At 48.5% G+C, this 16,133-nt stretch overlaps 1 protein-coding gene across 2 annotated transcripts in view; it reads right to left on the minus strand.

Moving 5' to 3' along the window:
- The window catches only part of RADX (RPA1 related single stranded DNA binding protein, X-linked), a 106,565-nt gene that overhangs the window by 84,829 nt on the left and 5,603 nt on the right, over positions 1–16,133 (minus strand). For both annotated transcript variants that reach the window (XM_068105691.2, XM_068105690.2), the window contains exons 2-3: positions 8,835–8,980; positions 2,073–2,268 (exon numbers count right to left, since the gene is read on the minus strand). In XM_068105691.2, coding sequence (XP_067961792.2) covers positions 2,073–2,268; positions 8,835–8,980 — 342 coding nt within the window. The remainder of the gene's footprint in view (positions 1–2,072; positions 2,269–8,834; positions 8,981–16,133) is intronic.

A 16,133-nucleotide genomic window follows, 5' to 3' on the forward strand; every position in this document is an offset into this window, starting at 1 on the left:
GATTTCCATGGATACCATAGGAGGAAAGTGTGGTGAGCAGAGCGGGGTGCCAGACCGTATCGAAGGCAGATGATATGTCAAGGGAAACAGCTCTCATTTCCTGTTTGGCATTGAGGACCTCCATCCATTGTTGAGACTGCAGAAGCAGCATGTCCAGAGTAGAATGACCTGGTATGAATCCAAATTGATGATCTGAGATCAAGCCATTGGAGAAGATGAAGGATTTGATATCCGAAGCAATGATGGATTCCAGGACCATGCTGATGATTGGGAGCAGGCTGATTGGTCTGTTGTAACCAGGATCTGTTTTTGCACCTTTTTGTGTAAGAGGTAATGTTGGCTGATTTCGAAGCAGATGGCAGATGACCTTGAGCAAAAGAGAGGGTGAAGAGAACAGAGAGAGGGTGAGATAGGGCAGCAGAGCAGGATTTTAGAACCCGTGGGCTCATGCCGTCTGGTCCATTTGCAGAATCAGAGTCGAGGTTTGACAAACATATCCACCTTGCCAGGAGAGAAGGACACAGAGTCCAGGAGCAGCTGGGTTTGACTGGGTAAGGTGGGTACAGAGAGAGATGGGTTCGGGACACAGGATTTTGAGGCAAACACAGAGCTGAGGCATTCGGCTGAGTCACGTGTGGAGTCAGCTGTGTTGACGTTTGAGGTGAGGGAGGGGATTGAGGGGGAACAAACACCAGAAACAGATTTGATCAGACGCCACCAGGATTTGGAGGAAGGAGACAGGTTTGAGAGTTCAGTCTTGAGTGGAAAGATAGTGCTTCCTGGCTCTGCTGTGGGGAGTCACGCACTTGTTCCGGGCTTTGTGAAAGGAATGGAGATTGCCTTCCGTTGGATTTGCCTTTCATGAGGAGAAGGCATGTTGTTTCATGGCAACTACCTCACCACAAGCTTATACTTACTTAAAACTACTTAAACTCACTCCTCCACCCCCCTCCCAGGGTCAATTCAAGTTGCCTTGAGAATAGGTTTGGCTTTTAAAGGCTTGCTGGGACTTCACTCCATCATAGAACTTCAGCATATAATTTTGTACACATTTGATGAGGCAGCCATTTTTTCCCATGCCATCTATCTATAATTCCAGTAATCTCTGTGTGTCTGTGTGTCTGTGTGTTTGTCTGTGACCGCTGTTTCTCGACAACCACGGGTCCGATATACTTGAAACTTGCCAGGTATATTGCTGGGGACCCGAGGATGTGCCTTTTCAAGGTTTTAAATTAATCGGAGAAGTACTTACCGAGCTATGTCCAAAAAACGATTCAACCAATCAGAGAGCAGCGAGCTATCACGTGTGCCGAACGTGGCGATCAGACTCTGCCTCGGACGGCACATTTGACAGCGTATTCATTTATTTCACGTTGGAAAACTATGTTGCCGTTAAACTATGTTTTAAAACGAATTCAAACTGCGATTAAATTAAAACGATTCATCGTAACTGCGATTTGCGAACTTCCGGACAGTGAAGACTTCACTTCCGGCAGCCAATCACAGAACGCTTTGTTGCGTAGGCGTGGCCGATGTGAGACGAGCGGAGCTGAGCGCGTTACGAGCTGACCGCCATTACGGTACGTAATTCGATTTCTTATGCGCATTATTTCTCCCAATTCAGTCAGAGCGAAGGGCGGAAGCGAAGAGCGTTTTTTTTTTTGTTTACGGGCGTACGGGCGGGGTAGAGCGTACGGGTAGCGTTTTTTTTTTTTTTTGGCAAGGAACGGGCACCCACGTACGGGCAATGCCCTAGTCCCCACAAATTCAGTACTACTGTAATCCATGATAAACTTATTGGATATGGTGCAGCATGTAGATTGATGTGGTGCAGGCCAATGTGGTCTAGGCGGATGTGGTGCAGGCTGGTGGCGCAGGCCGATGTGGTGCAGGCCGATGTGGCGCAGTCCAATGTGGCGCAGGCTTGATGAGACAAAGGGCTTCCCTCTGCATCCAAGTGTCTTTTGTACCCTTGTGATTGCTTTCATTTTTGTTTTCTTTTTCCCTTTTAACTTGTTGCATACATCATTAAAGCCAAAATAGTGTGCCCATCCCCCACCCTGTTAACTTACCAATGTCCATACAGAGTGGTAGAACTCTCAAGGCGTAAGGAGCCGGGCGTGTACGACACAGGTAACTGGGTTTGACGGTGTATTCGCTAAGAAGCAAGGTGCACCCTGGCTCGAAGGAACGGAACCACTCGGCACAAAAAGAATTCCACAAGACGACTGAGGCCCGGGCGCTCGAATCTGCCACCTCCAAATACACCTGCATTATCGGTACAACATGCAGTTTGCTTTTTAATTGCATCATCCATTGTTGTGTGGTGGTACTATAGTTATAAGACAACAATAAAAGAGCTTAAATGCATCGATGTAATCCAATTACGTGCTTTCTGGCGTTATCGGGAATTCCCGTGTGTGCCTATTTGTATGCACAATTAACATCTCGGGAATTCCCGTGAGTGTGCCTATTTGTATGCACAATTAACATATCGGGAATTCCCGTGTGTGTGCCTATTTGTATGCACAATTAACATATCGGGAATTCCCGTGTGTGTGCCTATTTGTATGCACAATGAACATCTCGGGAATTCCCGTGTGTGTGCCTATTTGTATGCACAATGAACATCTCGGGAATTCCCATGTGTGCCTATTTGTATGCGCAATTAAAATCTCGGGAGACCACTACTGCACATTACCGTGGAGACAGTGCTTTGATTCTTATACTTTTGTAAACAGCACTGGCTGCGAGTCGCATGACTGGCTCATGGAGGTGAGGCTGTGCCGCTGATGCAACGCCCCCTGTAGGTTAGGGCAAGAATTTGGAATTTGTTCAGGGTGCTGGCGACAGCTCGCCTACTCTTCTCGAAGGACACCCTGCGATCGATAACAACTGCCGGCACAAGTTCACACGTTCAGCAAGGTCAACATACATCCGAGTGACGGCCAGCACATCGATGAATCTTCCTGCCTGTGAAACACTAGGATGACAGTTTATAGCCGAGTCGAGATGAAAGTTTAGAGCCGGGTCGGGATGACAGTTTATAGCCGGGTCGGGATGAAAGTTTAGAGCCGGGTCGGGATGACAGTTTATAGCCGAGTCGGGATGACAGTTTATAGCCGGGTCGGGATGACAGTTTATAGCCGAGTCGGGATGACAGTTTATAGCCGGGTCGGGATGACAGTTTATAGCCGGGTCGGGATGACAGTTTATAGCCGGGTCGGGATGACAGTTTATAGCCGGGTCGGGATGACAGTTTATAGCCGGGTCGGGATGACAGTTTATAGCCGGGTCGGGATGACAGTTTATAGCCGGGTCGGGATGACAGTTTATAGCCGGGTCGGGATGACAGTTTATAGCCGAGTCGAGATGACAGTTTATAGCCGAGTCGGGATGACAGTTTATAGCCGGGTCGGGATGAAAGTTTAGAGCCGGGTCGGGATGACAGTTTATAGCCGGGTCGGGATGACAGTTTATAGCCGAGTCGGGATGACAGTTTATAGCCGAGTCGGGATGACAGTTTATAGCCGGGTCGGGATGACAGTTTATCGCCGGGTCGGGATGACAGTTTATAGCCGGGTCGGGATGACAGTTTATAGCCGGGTCGGGATGAAAGTTTAGAGCCGGGTCGGGATGACAGTTTATAGCCGGGTCGGGATGACAGTTTATAGCCGGGTCGGGATGACAGTTTATAGCCGGGTCGGGATGACAGTTTATAGCCGGGTCGGGATGAAAGTTTAGAGCCGGGTCGGGATGACAGTATATAGCCGAGTCGGGATGACAGTTTATAGCCGGGTCGGGATGACAGTTTATAGCCGGGTCGGGATGACAGTTTATAGCCGGGTCGGGATGACAGTTTATAGCCGGGTCGGGATGACAGTTTATAGCCGAGTCGGGATGACAGTTTAGAGCCGGGTCGGGATGACAGTTTATAGCCGGGTCGGGATGACAGTTTATAGCCAAGTCGGGATGACAGTTTAGAGCCGGGTCGGGATGAAAGTTTAGAGCCGGGTCGAGATCACAGTTTATAGCCGGGTCGGGATGACAGTTTATAGCCGGGTCGGGATGAAAGTTTAGAGCCGAGTCGAGATGAAAGTTTAGAGCCGGGTCGGGATGACAGTTTATAGCCGGGTCGGGATGAAAGTTTAGAGCCGAGTCGAGATGAAAGTTTAGAGCCGGGTCGGGATGAAAGTTTAGAGCCGGGTCGGGATGACAGTTTATAGCCGGGTCGGGATGAAAGTTTATAGCCGAGTCGAGATGAAAGTTTAGAGCCGGGTCGGGATGACATTTATAGCCGGGTCGGGATGAAAGTTTAGAGCCGGGTCGAGATCACAGTTTATAGCCGGGTCGGGATGAAAGTTTAGAGCCGGGTCGAGATCACAGTTTATAGCCGGGTCGGGATGAAAGTTTAGAGCCGGGTCGAGATCACAGTTTATAGCCGTGTCGGGATGAAAGTTTAGAGCCGGGTCGGGATGACAGTTTATAGCCGAGTCGGGAAGACAGTTTATAGCCGAGTCGGGATGACAGTTTATAGCCGAGTCGGGAAGATAGTTTATAGCCGAGTCGGGATGACAGTTTATAGCCGAGTAGGGATGACAGTTTATAGCCGAGTCGAGATGACAGTTTATAGCCGGGTCGGGATGAAAGTTTAGAGCCGGGTCGGGATGACAGTTTATCGCAGGGTCTGGATGACAGTTTATAGCCGGGTCGGGATGAAAATTTTGAGCCGGGTCGGGATGACAGTTTATAGCAGGGTCGGGATGACAGTTTATAGGCGAGTCGGGATGACAGTTTATAGGCGAGTCGGGATGACAGTTTATAGGCGAGTCGGGATGACAGTTTATAGCCAAGTCGGGATGACAGTTTATAGGCGAGTCGGGATGACAGTTTCAGCCGGGTCGGGATGACAGTTTCAGCCGGGTCGGGATGACAGTTTCAGCCGGGTCGGGATGACAGTTTCAGCCGGGTCGGGATGACAGTTTCAGCCGGGTCGGGATGACAGTTTCAGCCGGGTCGGGATGACAGTTTCAGCCGGGTCGGGATGACAGTTTATAGCCAAGTCGGGATGACAGTTTATAGCCGGGTCGGGATGACAGTTTATAGCCGGGTCGGGATGACAGTTTATAGCCGAGTCGGGATGACAGTTTATAGCCGAGTCGGGAAGACAGTTTATAGCCGAGTCGGGATGACAGTTTATAGCCGAGTCGGGATGACAGTTTATAGCCGAGTCGGGATGACAGTTTATAGCCGAGTCGGGAAGACAGTTTATAGCCGAGTCGGGATGACAGTTTATAGCCGAGTCGAGATGACAGTTTATAGCCGGGTCGGGATGAAAGTTTTGAGCCGGGTCGGGATGACAGTTTATAGCAGGGTCTGGATGACAGTTTATAGCCGGGTCGGGATGACAGTTTATAGCCGGGTCGGGATGACAGTTTATAGCCAAGTCGGGATGACAGTTTATAGCCGAGTCGGGATGACAGTTTATAGCCGGGTCGGGATGACAGTTTATAGCCAAGTCGGGATGACAGTTTATAGCCGAGTCGGGAAGACAGTTTATAGCCGAGTCGGGATGACAGTTTATAGCTGAGTCGGGATGACAGTTTATAGCCAAGTCCGGAAGACAGTATATAGCCGAGTCGGGATGACAGTTTATAGCCGAGTCGGGAAGACAGTTTATAGCAGGGTCTGGATGACAGTTTATAGCCGAGTCGGGATGACAGTTTATAGCCGGAGCGGGATGACAGTTTATAGCCGAGTCGGGATGACAGTTTATAGCCGAGTCGGGATGACAGTTTATAGCCGAGTCGGGAAGACAGTTTATAGCAGGGTCTGGATGACAGTTTATAGCCGAGTCGGGATGACAGTTTATAGCCGAGTTGGGATGACAGTTTATAGCCAAGTCCGGAAGACAGTATATAGCCGAGTCGGGATGACAGTTTATACCCGAGTCGGGATGACAGTATATAGCCGAGTCGGGATGACAGTATATAGCCGAGTCGGGATGACAGTATATAGCCGAGTCGGGATGACAGTATATAGCCGAGTCGGGATGACAGTATATAGCCGAGTCGGGATGACAGTATATAGCCGAGTCGGGATGACAGTTTATAGCCGGGTCGGGATGACAGTTTATAGCCGGGGCGGGATGACAGTTTATAGCCGAGTCGGGATGACAGTTTATAGCCAAGTCGGGATGACAGTTTTTAGCCGAGTCGGGAAGACAGTTTATAGCAGGGTCGGGATGACAGTTTATAGCCGAGTCGGGATGACAGTTTATAGCCGGGTCAGGATGACAGTTTATAGCCGAGTCGGGATGACAGTTTATAGCCGGGTCGGGATGACAGTTTATAGCCGAGTCGGGATGACAGTTTATAGCCGAGTCGGGATGACAGTTAATAGCCGGGTCGGGATGACAGTTTATAGCCGAGTCGGGATGACAGTTTATAGCCGAGTCGGGAAGACAGTTTATAGCCGGGTCAGGATGACAGTTTATAGCCGGGTCAGGATGACAGTTTATAGCCGGGTCAGGATGACAGTTTATAGCCGAGTCGGGAAGACAGTTTATAGCCGGGTCAGGATGACAGTTTATAGCCGGGTCAGGATGACAGTTTATAGCCGGGTCAGGATGACAGTTTATAGCCGGGTCAGGATGACAGTTTATAGCCGAGTCGGGAAGACAGTTTATAGCCGGGTCGGGATGACAGTTTATAGCCGGGTCGGGATGACAGTTTATAGCCGAGTCGGGAAGACAGTTTATAGCCGGGTCAGGATGACAGTTTATAGCCGGGTCAGGATGACAGTTTATAGCCGGGTCAGGATGACAGTTTATAGCCGAGTCGGGATGACAGTTTATAGCCGAGTCGGGATGACAGTTTATAGCCGGGTCGGGATGACAGTTTATAGCCGAGTCGGGATGACAGTTTATAGCCGAGTCGGGAAGACAGTTTATAGCCAAGTCAGGATGACAGTTTATAGCCGAGTCGGGATGACAGTTTATAGCCGGGTCGGGATGACAGTTTATAGCCGAGTCGGGATGACAGTTTATAGCCGAGTCGGGAAGACAGTTTATAGCCAAGTCAGGATGACAGTTTATAGCCGAGTCGGGAAGACAGTTTATAGCCAAGTCAGGATGACAGTTTATCGCCGGGTCGGGGATGAAAGTTTAGAGCCGGGTCGGGATGACGGTTTATAGCAGGGTCTGGATGACGGTTTATAGCTGGGTCGGGATGACAGTTTATAGCCGAGTCGGGATGACAGTTTATAGCCGAGTCGGGAAGACAGTTTATAGCCGGGTCAGGATGACAGTTTATAGCCGGGTCAGGATGACAGTTTATAGCCGGGTCAGGATGACAGTTTATAGCCGAGTCGGGAAGACAGTTTATAGCCGGGTCAGGATGACAGTTTATAGCCGGGTCAGGATGACAGTTTATAGCCGGGTCAGGATGACAGTTTATAGCCGGGTCAGGATGACAGTTTATAGCCGAGTCGGGAAGACAGTTTATAGCCGGGTCGGGATGACAGTTTATAGCCGGGTCGGGATGACAGTTTATAGCCGAGTCGGGAAGACAGTTTATAGCCGGGTCAGGATGACAGTTTATAGCCGGGTCAGGATGACAGTTTATAGCCGGGTCAGGATGACAGTTTATAGCCGAGTCGGGATGACAGTTTATAGCCGAGTCGGGATGACAGTTTATAGCCGGGTCGGGATGACAGTTTATAGCCGAGTCGGGATGACAGTTTATAGCCGAGTCGGGAAGACAGTTTATAGCCAAGTCAGGATGACAGTTTATAGCCGAGTCGGGATGACAGTTTATAGCCGGGTCGGGATGACAGTTTATAGCCGAGTCGGGAAGACAGTTTATAGCCAAGTCAGGATGACAGTTTATAGCCAAGTCAGGATGACAGTTTATAGCCGAGTCGGGATGACAGTTTATAGCCGGGTCGGGATGACAGTTTATAGCCGAGTCGGGATGACAGTTTATAGCCGAGTCGGGAAGACAGTTTATAGCCAAGTCAGGATGACAGTTTATAGCCGAGTCGGGATGACAGTTTATAGCCGAGTCGGGAAGACAGTTTATAGCCAAGTCAGGATGACAGTTTATAGCCAAGTCAGGATGACAGTTTATAGCCGAGTCGGGATGACAGTTTATAGCCGGGTCGGGATGACAGTTTATAGCCGAGTCGGGATGACAGTTTATAGCCGAGTCGGGAAGACAGTTTATAGCCAAGTCAGGATGACAGTTTATAGCCGAGTCGGGATGACAGTTTATAGCCGGGTCGGGATGACAGTTTATAGCCGAGTCGGGATGACAGTTTATAGCCGAGTCGGGAAGACAGTTTATAGCCAAGTCAGGATGACAGTTTATAGCCGAGTCGGGAAGACAGTTTATAGCCAAGTCAGGATGACAGTTTATCGCCGGGTCGGGGATGAAAGTTTAGAGCCGGGTCGGGATGACGGTTTATAGCAGGGTCTGGATGACGGTTTATAGCTGGGTCGGGATGACAGTTTATAGCTGAGTTGGGATGACAGTTTACAGCTGAGTCTGGATTCAAACCCATGCTAGACAGCTTAGAGGTGAGTGTGCGTACCGCGAGGCCATCCTGCCAGCCCATCGTTTGAAGGTATCGATGGTTCCATTGTGCATCCCATTACACAACACATTATGATTTCTGCTCAACATAAAAATGCAGTTACTGCATTACAGCAGCTGAACCCATCATTATTTGGAATCCAAATCTGATTTCAAGGTCTTATTAGAATGAAAGGAAAATCATCAAGTACTCCAGTTGGCTATTTTTTTAATGTGGTAGAGCACCTTTGTCCAACGCACCTGGAAAGGCCAGCTGTTTTGCTTTTCGGGACGTCCATAGTGACGCAAGCGAGAGCGGTTGATGACACGCACAACAAGAGGTGGGAAATTGCGTGCAAGGCCGCGGTGTTGTACCTCGAGTTGAGCCAATAGGATACGTCGTGGAACTGTGGGAGTAAAGGAGAAATAAGTTGGAAAGGAGTTTCAATTTCACACAATTTAAACTGTTCAAGGACAGACAGAGTATGGTGCTGCCTTTGGACTCAAATCCATAAAACATTCAAATCCTCCTCTTCCCAACCCTGAAGAATAGACCAACTTCGTCCAAGCTAATGTCTGTCCTGATGTCATTCAAAAGATGAGGTTGGACATTCAAACAGCAACCAAGCAACCTTGGATCAAAACCACCACCACTCCCATGCGGTGCTGAGATCAAAACCACCACCACTCCCATGCGGTGCTGAGATCAAAACCACCACCACTCCCATGCGGTGCTGAGATCAAAACCACCACCACTCCCATGCGGTGCTGAGATCAAAACCACTACCACTCCCATGCGGTGCTGGGATCAAAACCACCACCACTCCCATGCGGTGCTGGGATCAAAACCACCACCACTCCCATGCGGTGCTGAGATCAAAACCACCACCACTCCCATGCGGTGCTGAGATCAAAACCACTACCACTCCCATGCGGTGCTGGGATCAAAACCACCACCACTCCCATGCGGTGCTGGGATCAAAACCACCACCACTCCCATGCGGTGCTGAGATCAAAACCACCACCACTCCCATGCGGTGCTGGGATCAAAACCACCACCACTCCCATGCGGTGCTGAGATCAAAACCACTACCACTCCCATGCGGTGCTGGGATCAAAACCACCACCACTCCCATGCGGTGCTGGGATCAAAACCACCACCACTCCCATGCGGTGCTGAGATCAAAACCACCACCACTCCCATGCGGTGCTGAGATCAAAACCACCACCACTCCCATGCGGTGCTGGGATCAAAACCACCACCACTCCCATGCGGTGCTGAGATCAAAACCACCACCACAGAGGAAACTCCACAATCAATTCCACAGAGGAAAGAATAGCGGGATAACAGAATGGAGGTGAGTGTTCAGTTTGGAATTGGTGAGGGTAACCAGGTGTGGGATATGGACAAAAGATTGATAGTGTGGGAGGAGCGAGGCCATAACAAAGAAAAAGGGAGGACACAGAAAACCGAGCACACAAAGCTGCCTGTGGTGAGTGGGAAATACACCTTGGGACATCAGCCTCGGCCTCGAGATGCCAATTACCTGGATAAAGAGGAATATTAGAATTTGGCTCGTGTCGATTTTTATAGAATTACAGGTTTTTCATCAACCCAAGGTTGACAAATATGTACGGAGCACAGCGTGGAGGAAAACAACTGATGTTTCGGGTAGAAACCCTTCATCTGAGAAAGAACAGGAGCCTAGACTTGATCGCCCACATGAGGGCGAGATGGGAAATGTGTGAACCAGCCTAGAGCCTGGGCCCTTACTGACAGAGGGTCAAGGACAGAGTGGACATCGACGTTTGGGTTGCATCCAGAATACACAGCTGGCAGGAGAAACGGTAACCACGTGACGTACAAACAGAGCACACCAGGTTCAACTCACGTGACCGAACAATGGAGGGTCAGTCACACAAAAAGAGGAAACGAGCCAAGAGAAAACAAATCCCATGATCATGCACGACACACCCGCACGCACACTTAACAAAGGCGAGAGCACACCAGAGGTTTGAAGGTTTGCTATCATTTTACAATTGGCCCAAGTAAGACAACGATTTTTGGCTCAGGAAGAGGCCATTTGGCCCATCATGCCCGCACACATACCGACCCATTATCATCATGCACGCACAAGCAAACATCCTCATGGCCCTCGCTCTGGTTCGTGACCAAACACGTTTACCATTGGATTACCGTAAACCCGATCCCATTGGCAAGCTTCGTTTAGGGTTTCATGAGTCACAGCTTTAAAATATTCTCAAAGCCCTTATAGTCCAGGAGCCAGGAGTTACTCATTTCCTGGAAATGACCAAGTGTGTAGTCGATATTTTTGGATATTATCAGGCATTCCAGAAACCCATGGCTTCAGGTTCAACAGTCGTGGATTGGAGTTTTAGGATTGGAATTGTGGGTGCCCTAAAATTCGTCATCCAGCGACTTCGTGGAACGCCAGGTTGAAGCAGAATTGTCAATGCAGGAAAAGCATTTTCTACATTTTGTTGCAGAAAAATCAAACGAGCCAACTTCAGTCGTGGCCATAAATATTGGCACCCTTGCACTTTTTTCAAATAACTAGCAATTTTCAATTTGAAATTTTTTCAATTTGCAATAATTTTCCCAAAAAAAAAAAATCAATTTTCAACAAGTTGAAATTGACAAAAGTATTTCGTCTCCAGAATACTTCATTTCACTGTTAATATTACTGAACCTTTGTTTTTGATTCAGAACTTGATATATCCTTTTAAATCAGAAAATAAAAAGAAATGGCATTGACAAAAGTATTGACACCCTCGACTTAATATTTGGTAGCACAGCCTTTGGACAAAATAACTGCAGTGAAGCGCTTCCTATAGCCATGAACGAGCTTCCTCCACCTCTCGACTGGCAGTTTGTCCCACTCTTCTTGTGCAAACTGCTCCAGTTCTCCCAGATTTGAAGGGCGCCTTCTCCCAACTGCTGTTTTCAGATCTCCCCACAGGTGTTCAATAGGATTTAGGTCTCGACTCTGCTCGCCACTTCAGAACAGTCCAGTGTTTTGTCTTGAACCATTCCTGGGTACTTTTTGAAGTGTGTTTGCGGTCATTGTCCTGCTGTAAGACCTATGACCTTCGGAGACCCAGCTTTCTCACACTGGGTTGAACATTGTGCTCCAAAATGCCTAATTTCATGATGCGATGCACACATTCAAGGTACCCAGTGCCAGAGGCAGTACAGCAACCCCAAAATATCACTGAACCTCCTCCGTGTTTGACTACAGGGAAGGTGTTCTTTTCCTTGAAGGCTTAATTTTGCTTTCTGTAAACATAGAGATGATGTGCTTGACCAAAAAGCTCTAATTTGGTCTAATCTGTCCACATGAAAGATTTTGGCTTGTTCAGGTGCATTTTGGAAAACTCCTGTCTGGCTTTCTTATGTCTCTCTCTCAGCAGTGGGGTCCTCCTGGGTCTCCTAACATAGAAACCCCTTTAATTGAGTTGGCAACGGATGGTGGAGTTGAAACTGTCGTACCTAGTGTTTGAAGGTCACCATGAATCTGTTTGGCAGTGGATTGAGGTGCGTTCTCCACCATTTGAATAATGCCTCAACTGTGTGTTTGCCTTAAAATCTTGTGTCCCAAACCCATTACTCTCTGTACCCATCTTACCCAGTCAAACCCAGCTGATCCTGGTCTCTGTGTCCTTCTCTCCTTACAAGGTGGATACGTTTCTGTCAAACCTCGACTCTTATTCTGCAACTGGACCAGATGGCATCAGCCCAAAATCCTGCTCCGCCACTCTTTCACTCCCTCTCTCTGTTCTCTTTGCCCTCTCTTTTGCTCAAGGCCATCTGCCATCTGCTTCGAAATCAGCAAACATTACCGCTTTACACAAAAAATGTGCAAAAAGAGATTCTTGCAACTACAGCCTCCTCAGCCTCCTCACTCTCTGCAGACCTTGACAAAATCACAGACAAACACTGTTTGTATGACAAAAACACAATTTTTGTGTTTGACAAAACACAAGAAAAACACAACAAAACAACAGACAAAAAACACAACAAAAACACAAACACAATCACAGACAAATCACAGACAAACACAATCACATCACAGACAAACAATCACAGACACAGACAAAATCACAGACTGGGCAAACAAGTGGAACATGTCTTTCAATCCTGACAAATCTCACACTCTTACGATGTCTCTCCGAAAAGACCGACTGGACAACCCTCCCATCCACTTTCTGAATAATCCTCTCCAAGAAGTTCTGTCACTCAAGCTTTTGGGTCTCACTATCTGCCATGATCTTTCCTGGGAAAACCACATTTCAAATCTGGCCTCCAAAGCCAGTCGCCGACTGGGCATCCTCCGTCGTGCGAAGTCCTTCCTTGGCACACCTGAGCTCCTCACCACATACAAGGCTTTCATCCGCAGCTCAATGGAATACTGCTCTCCCCTCTGGGCTGGTGCTCCTGCCTCACACCTAGCTCGCCTTCACGCTGTTGAAACCAAAGCATTCAGAATCATTGGAATCTCCCGCGATGAAGCTAACTCCAAGGGCCTCTCACTCACTCACCGCAGGCAGGTTGGCGGTCTTTCCGTCTTCTACCGACTCCTCTCTGGCCTTGCCCCCCCAGCTCTCTCTGGGCTCTGTCCCGCAAATATTCCTACAGGTCGCACAAGATCTGCCTGCAACCCTCTTATGGTTAAACTGCCAAAATCAAGACTCTCTGCTCACCTTCACTCCTTCATTCCTCTTTTCTCCCGCCTCTGGAACAAACTCCCTCACTCTCTTCAATCCCACTCCACCCTCCAAGTCTTTAAAACAGCTGTTCACCACCATCTCTTATCTTCCCCCATCCAAAACCTTGATCTTTTCTACCCCCGCTAATTTCACCCCAATTCCACTTTTTTGAAATACCAACTTCTGTCCAGGAAGTCCTTGGTGTCCTTGTGTTTTATACTTCTCCCCCCCCCCCCCCCCCCCCTTCCCATGCCTCCTCCCCCCGGGCCCTCTCCCTTCCACACATCTCCCTGCTCTCGGATGTTGTGTTTGTGCGCTTCCACTTCTCTCCCCATCTTGTCTTCAGCTCCCTCTTTTTGGGTATTTTGTTTGTCTGGTTTATTTGTTTGTGAAGTAAATGTTAGCTCTTTCACGAGCCTCGATTCAGTATACAAAACAAAACAACAACAAAAAAAACAGACCAATCAGCCTGCTCCCAATCACCAGCAAAGTCATGGAATCCATCATTGCTTCGGATATCAAATCCTTCCTCTTCTCCAATGGCTTGATCACTGATCATCAATTTGGATTCAGACCAGGCCATTCTACTCTGGACATGCTGCTTCTGCTGTCTCAACAATGGATGGAGGTCCTCAATGCCAAACAGGAAATCAGAGCTGTCTCCCTTGACATATATCGTGCCTTCGATACGGTCCGGCACCCCACCCTGCTCACCAAACTCTCCTCCTATGGTGTCTATGGAAACCTCCACACATGACTTGCCGACTTCCTCTCTGGTCACAGTCAACGTGTGGCTCTGAATGGAATTCAATCATCTCCCTTTCATGTTCAGGCTGGAGTTCCTCAAGGCAGTTTTGGGCCGGTGCTTTTTCTGGTCGTCATTAATGATCTCTCCGACTCTCTGGACAATCCTCTCTATCTCTTTGCTGATGACTCCACTCTGTGCCGCTCCATATCTCAACCCTCAGATTGGCAGGCAGCAGCCTCCTCACTCTCTGCAGACCTCGACAAAATCACAAACTGGTCAAACAAGTGCAACATGTCTTTCAATCCTGAAAAATCTCACACTCTCACTATGTCTCTTCGTAAAGACCGTCTGGACAACCCTCTCATCTACTTTCTCAACAATCCTCTTGAAGAAGTTCTGTCACTTAAGCTTTTGTGCCTTACTATCTGCAATGATCTTTCCTGGGAAAACCACATTTCCAAGCTGGCCTCCAAAGCCAGTAGCCGACTAGGTATCCTCCATCGTGCGAAGTCCTTTCTGGGCACTTCACAGCTCCTCACCACATAAAAAACTTTCATCCACAGCTCAATGGAATACTGTTCTCCCCTCTGGGATGGTGCTCCTGCCTCACTCCAAGCTCGGCCTCACGCCATTGAAACCAAAGCTTTCAGAATCATTGGAATCTCCCGCGATGAAGCCGATTCTGAGGGCCTCTCTCTCTCTCACCGCAGGCAGGTTGGTGGTCTTTCTGTCTTTGACCGACTCCTCTCTCGCCTTGCTCCCCCAGCTCTATCCCCCTCAATATTCCTACAGGACGCACAAGATCTGCCAGCAACCCTCTTCTGGTGAAACTGCCAAAATCAAGACTCTCTGCTCACCTTCACTCCTTCATTCCTCTTTTCTCCCGCCTCTGGAATAAACTCCCACACTCTCTTCAATCCCACTCCTCCCTTCAGGTCTTTAAAACAGCTGTTCACCACCATCTCTTGTCTTCCTCCATCCAAAACCTTGATCTTGTCTACCCCCATTAAAACACCCAAAACCACCTCTTTCAATCTCCAACTTCTTTCCTGAAATTCCTAGCAGTGTTCATTTGCTTTCTTTTAGCCTGGTGTTGGGCTAGCGGCTAGGGTGTCAGCTTAGGATCCTAGGATCCTGGGTTCGGAAACCCGGTCGATCGCTGAATTAACACCAGGGGGGTTGACTCAGCCTGTCATCCTTCCGAGGTCGGCTAATTGAGTACCAGTTCACTGGTAATTCCCTGCTTGTCGTTAAAGGCGGCAAAAAGGGTTGGCGTCAGGAAGGGCATCCGGCCGTAAAACATTGCTTCAAAAAGGGGACCGAAAAACAACAACTACCACGGTTCCCGAAAAAGGCCAACCCCCGCTTGCGGGGAAAAATGGCCTCTAAAGGTGGGTTTTTTTTTTTGGTTCATTTGCTTTATACCATGTACCCCTCCCCCACACTCCCCTGCCCAGCCTTCTCCCTTCCACAGATCTCTAAATGTCTTTGTTCTCTTCTGTTCTTCTGTTCTCTTGTTCTTCTGTTAACAAATAGAGCCTGGTGTTGGCTTAGCGGTTAGGGTGCCGGCTTGGGATCCTAGGATCCTGGGTTCAAATCCCGGTTGATTGCTAAATTAACACCACGGGGGTTGACTCAGCCTGTCATCCTTCCGATGTCAGCAAATTGAGTACCAGCTTGCTGGGATGAATGATCCTGGTGTGTATCCCGGTTTAGAACAGGTACACCGTATCCCTGCACATCGTAAGAGGCGTCAGGAAGGGCATCCGGCCATAAAAACATTGCCTCAAACAGGGAACCATGATTGTCATGGGGCCAGCAAGACTAACCCCTGCTCTTGCGGGGAAAATGGCCTTAAAACGATCATTCATATTTTTCATATTTTTCATATACATTCATTATAATGCAATAACATAAATGGGGCGGCTGGATATCCGTGTCCGTGAAAAACACCCGGTCCGTGAAAATTGATTGAGCTGCGAAAGTTGATTGATTGGGGATGTTGAAGTAGTATAGTGTGAGGAATTTCTTAATCTTCTGTTCATCTCTTTATGTTGTTTTCGGTGTTATTGGCCAACACTTTA

Source organism: Myxine glutinosa, chromosome 2 (assembly GCF_964187855.1).
Source record: "Myxine glutinosa chromosome 2, kmMyxGlut1.1, whole genome shotgun sequence".
Lineage (NCBI taxonomy): Eukaryota > Metazoa > Chordata > Myxini > Myxiniformes > Myxinidae > Myxine > Myxine glutinosa.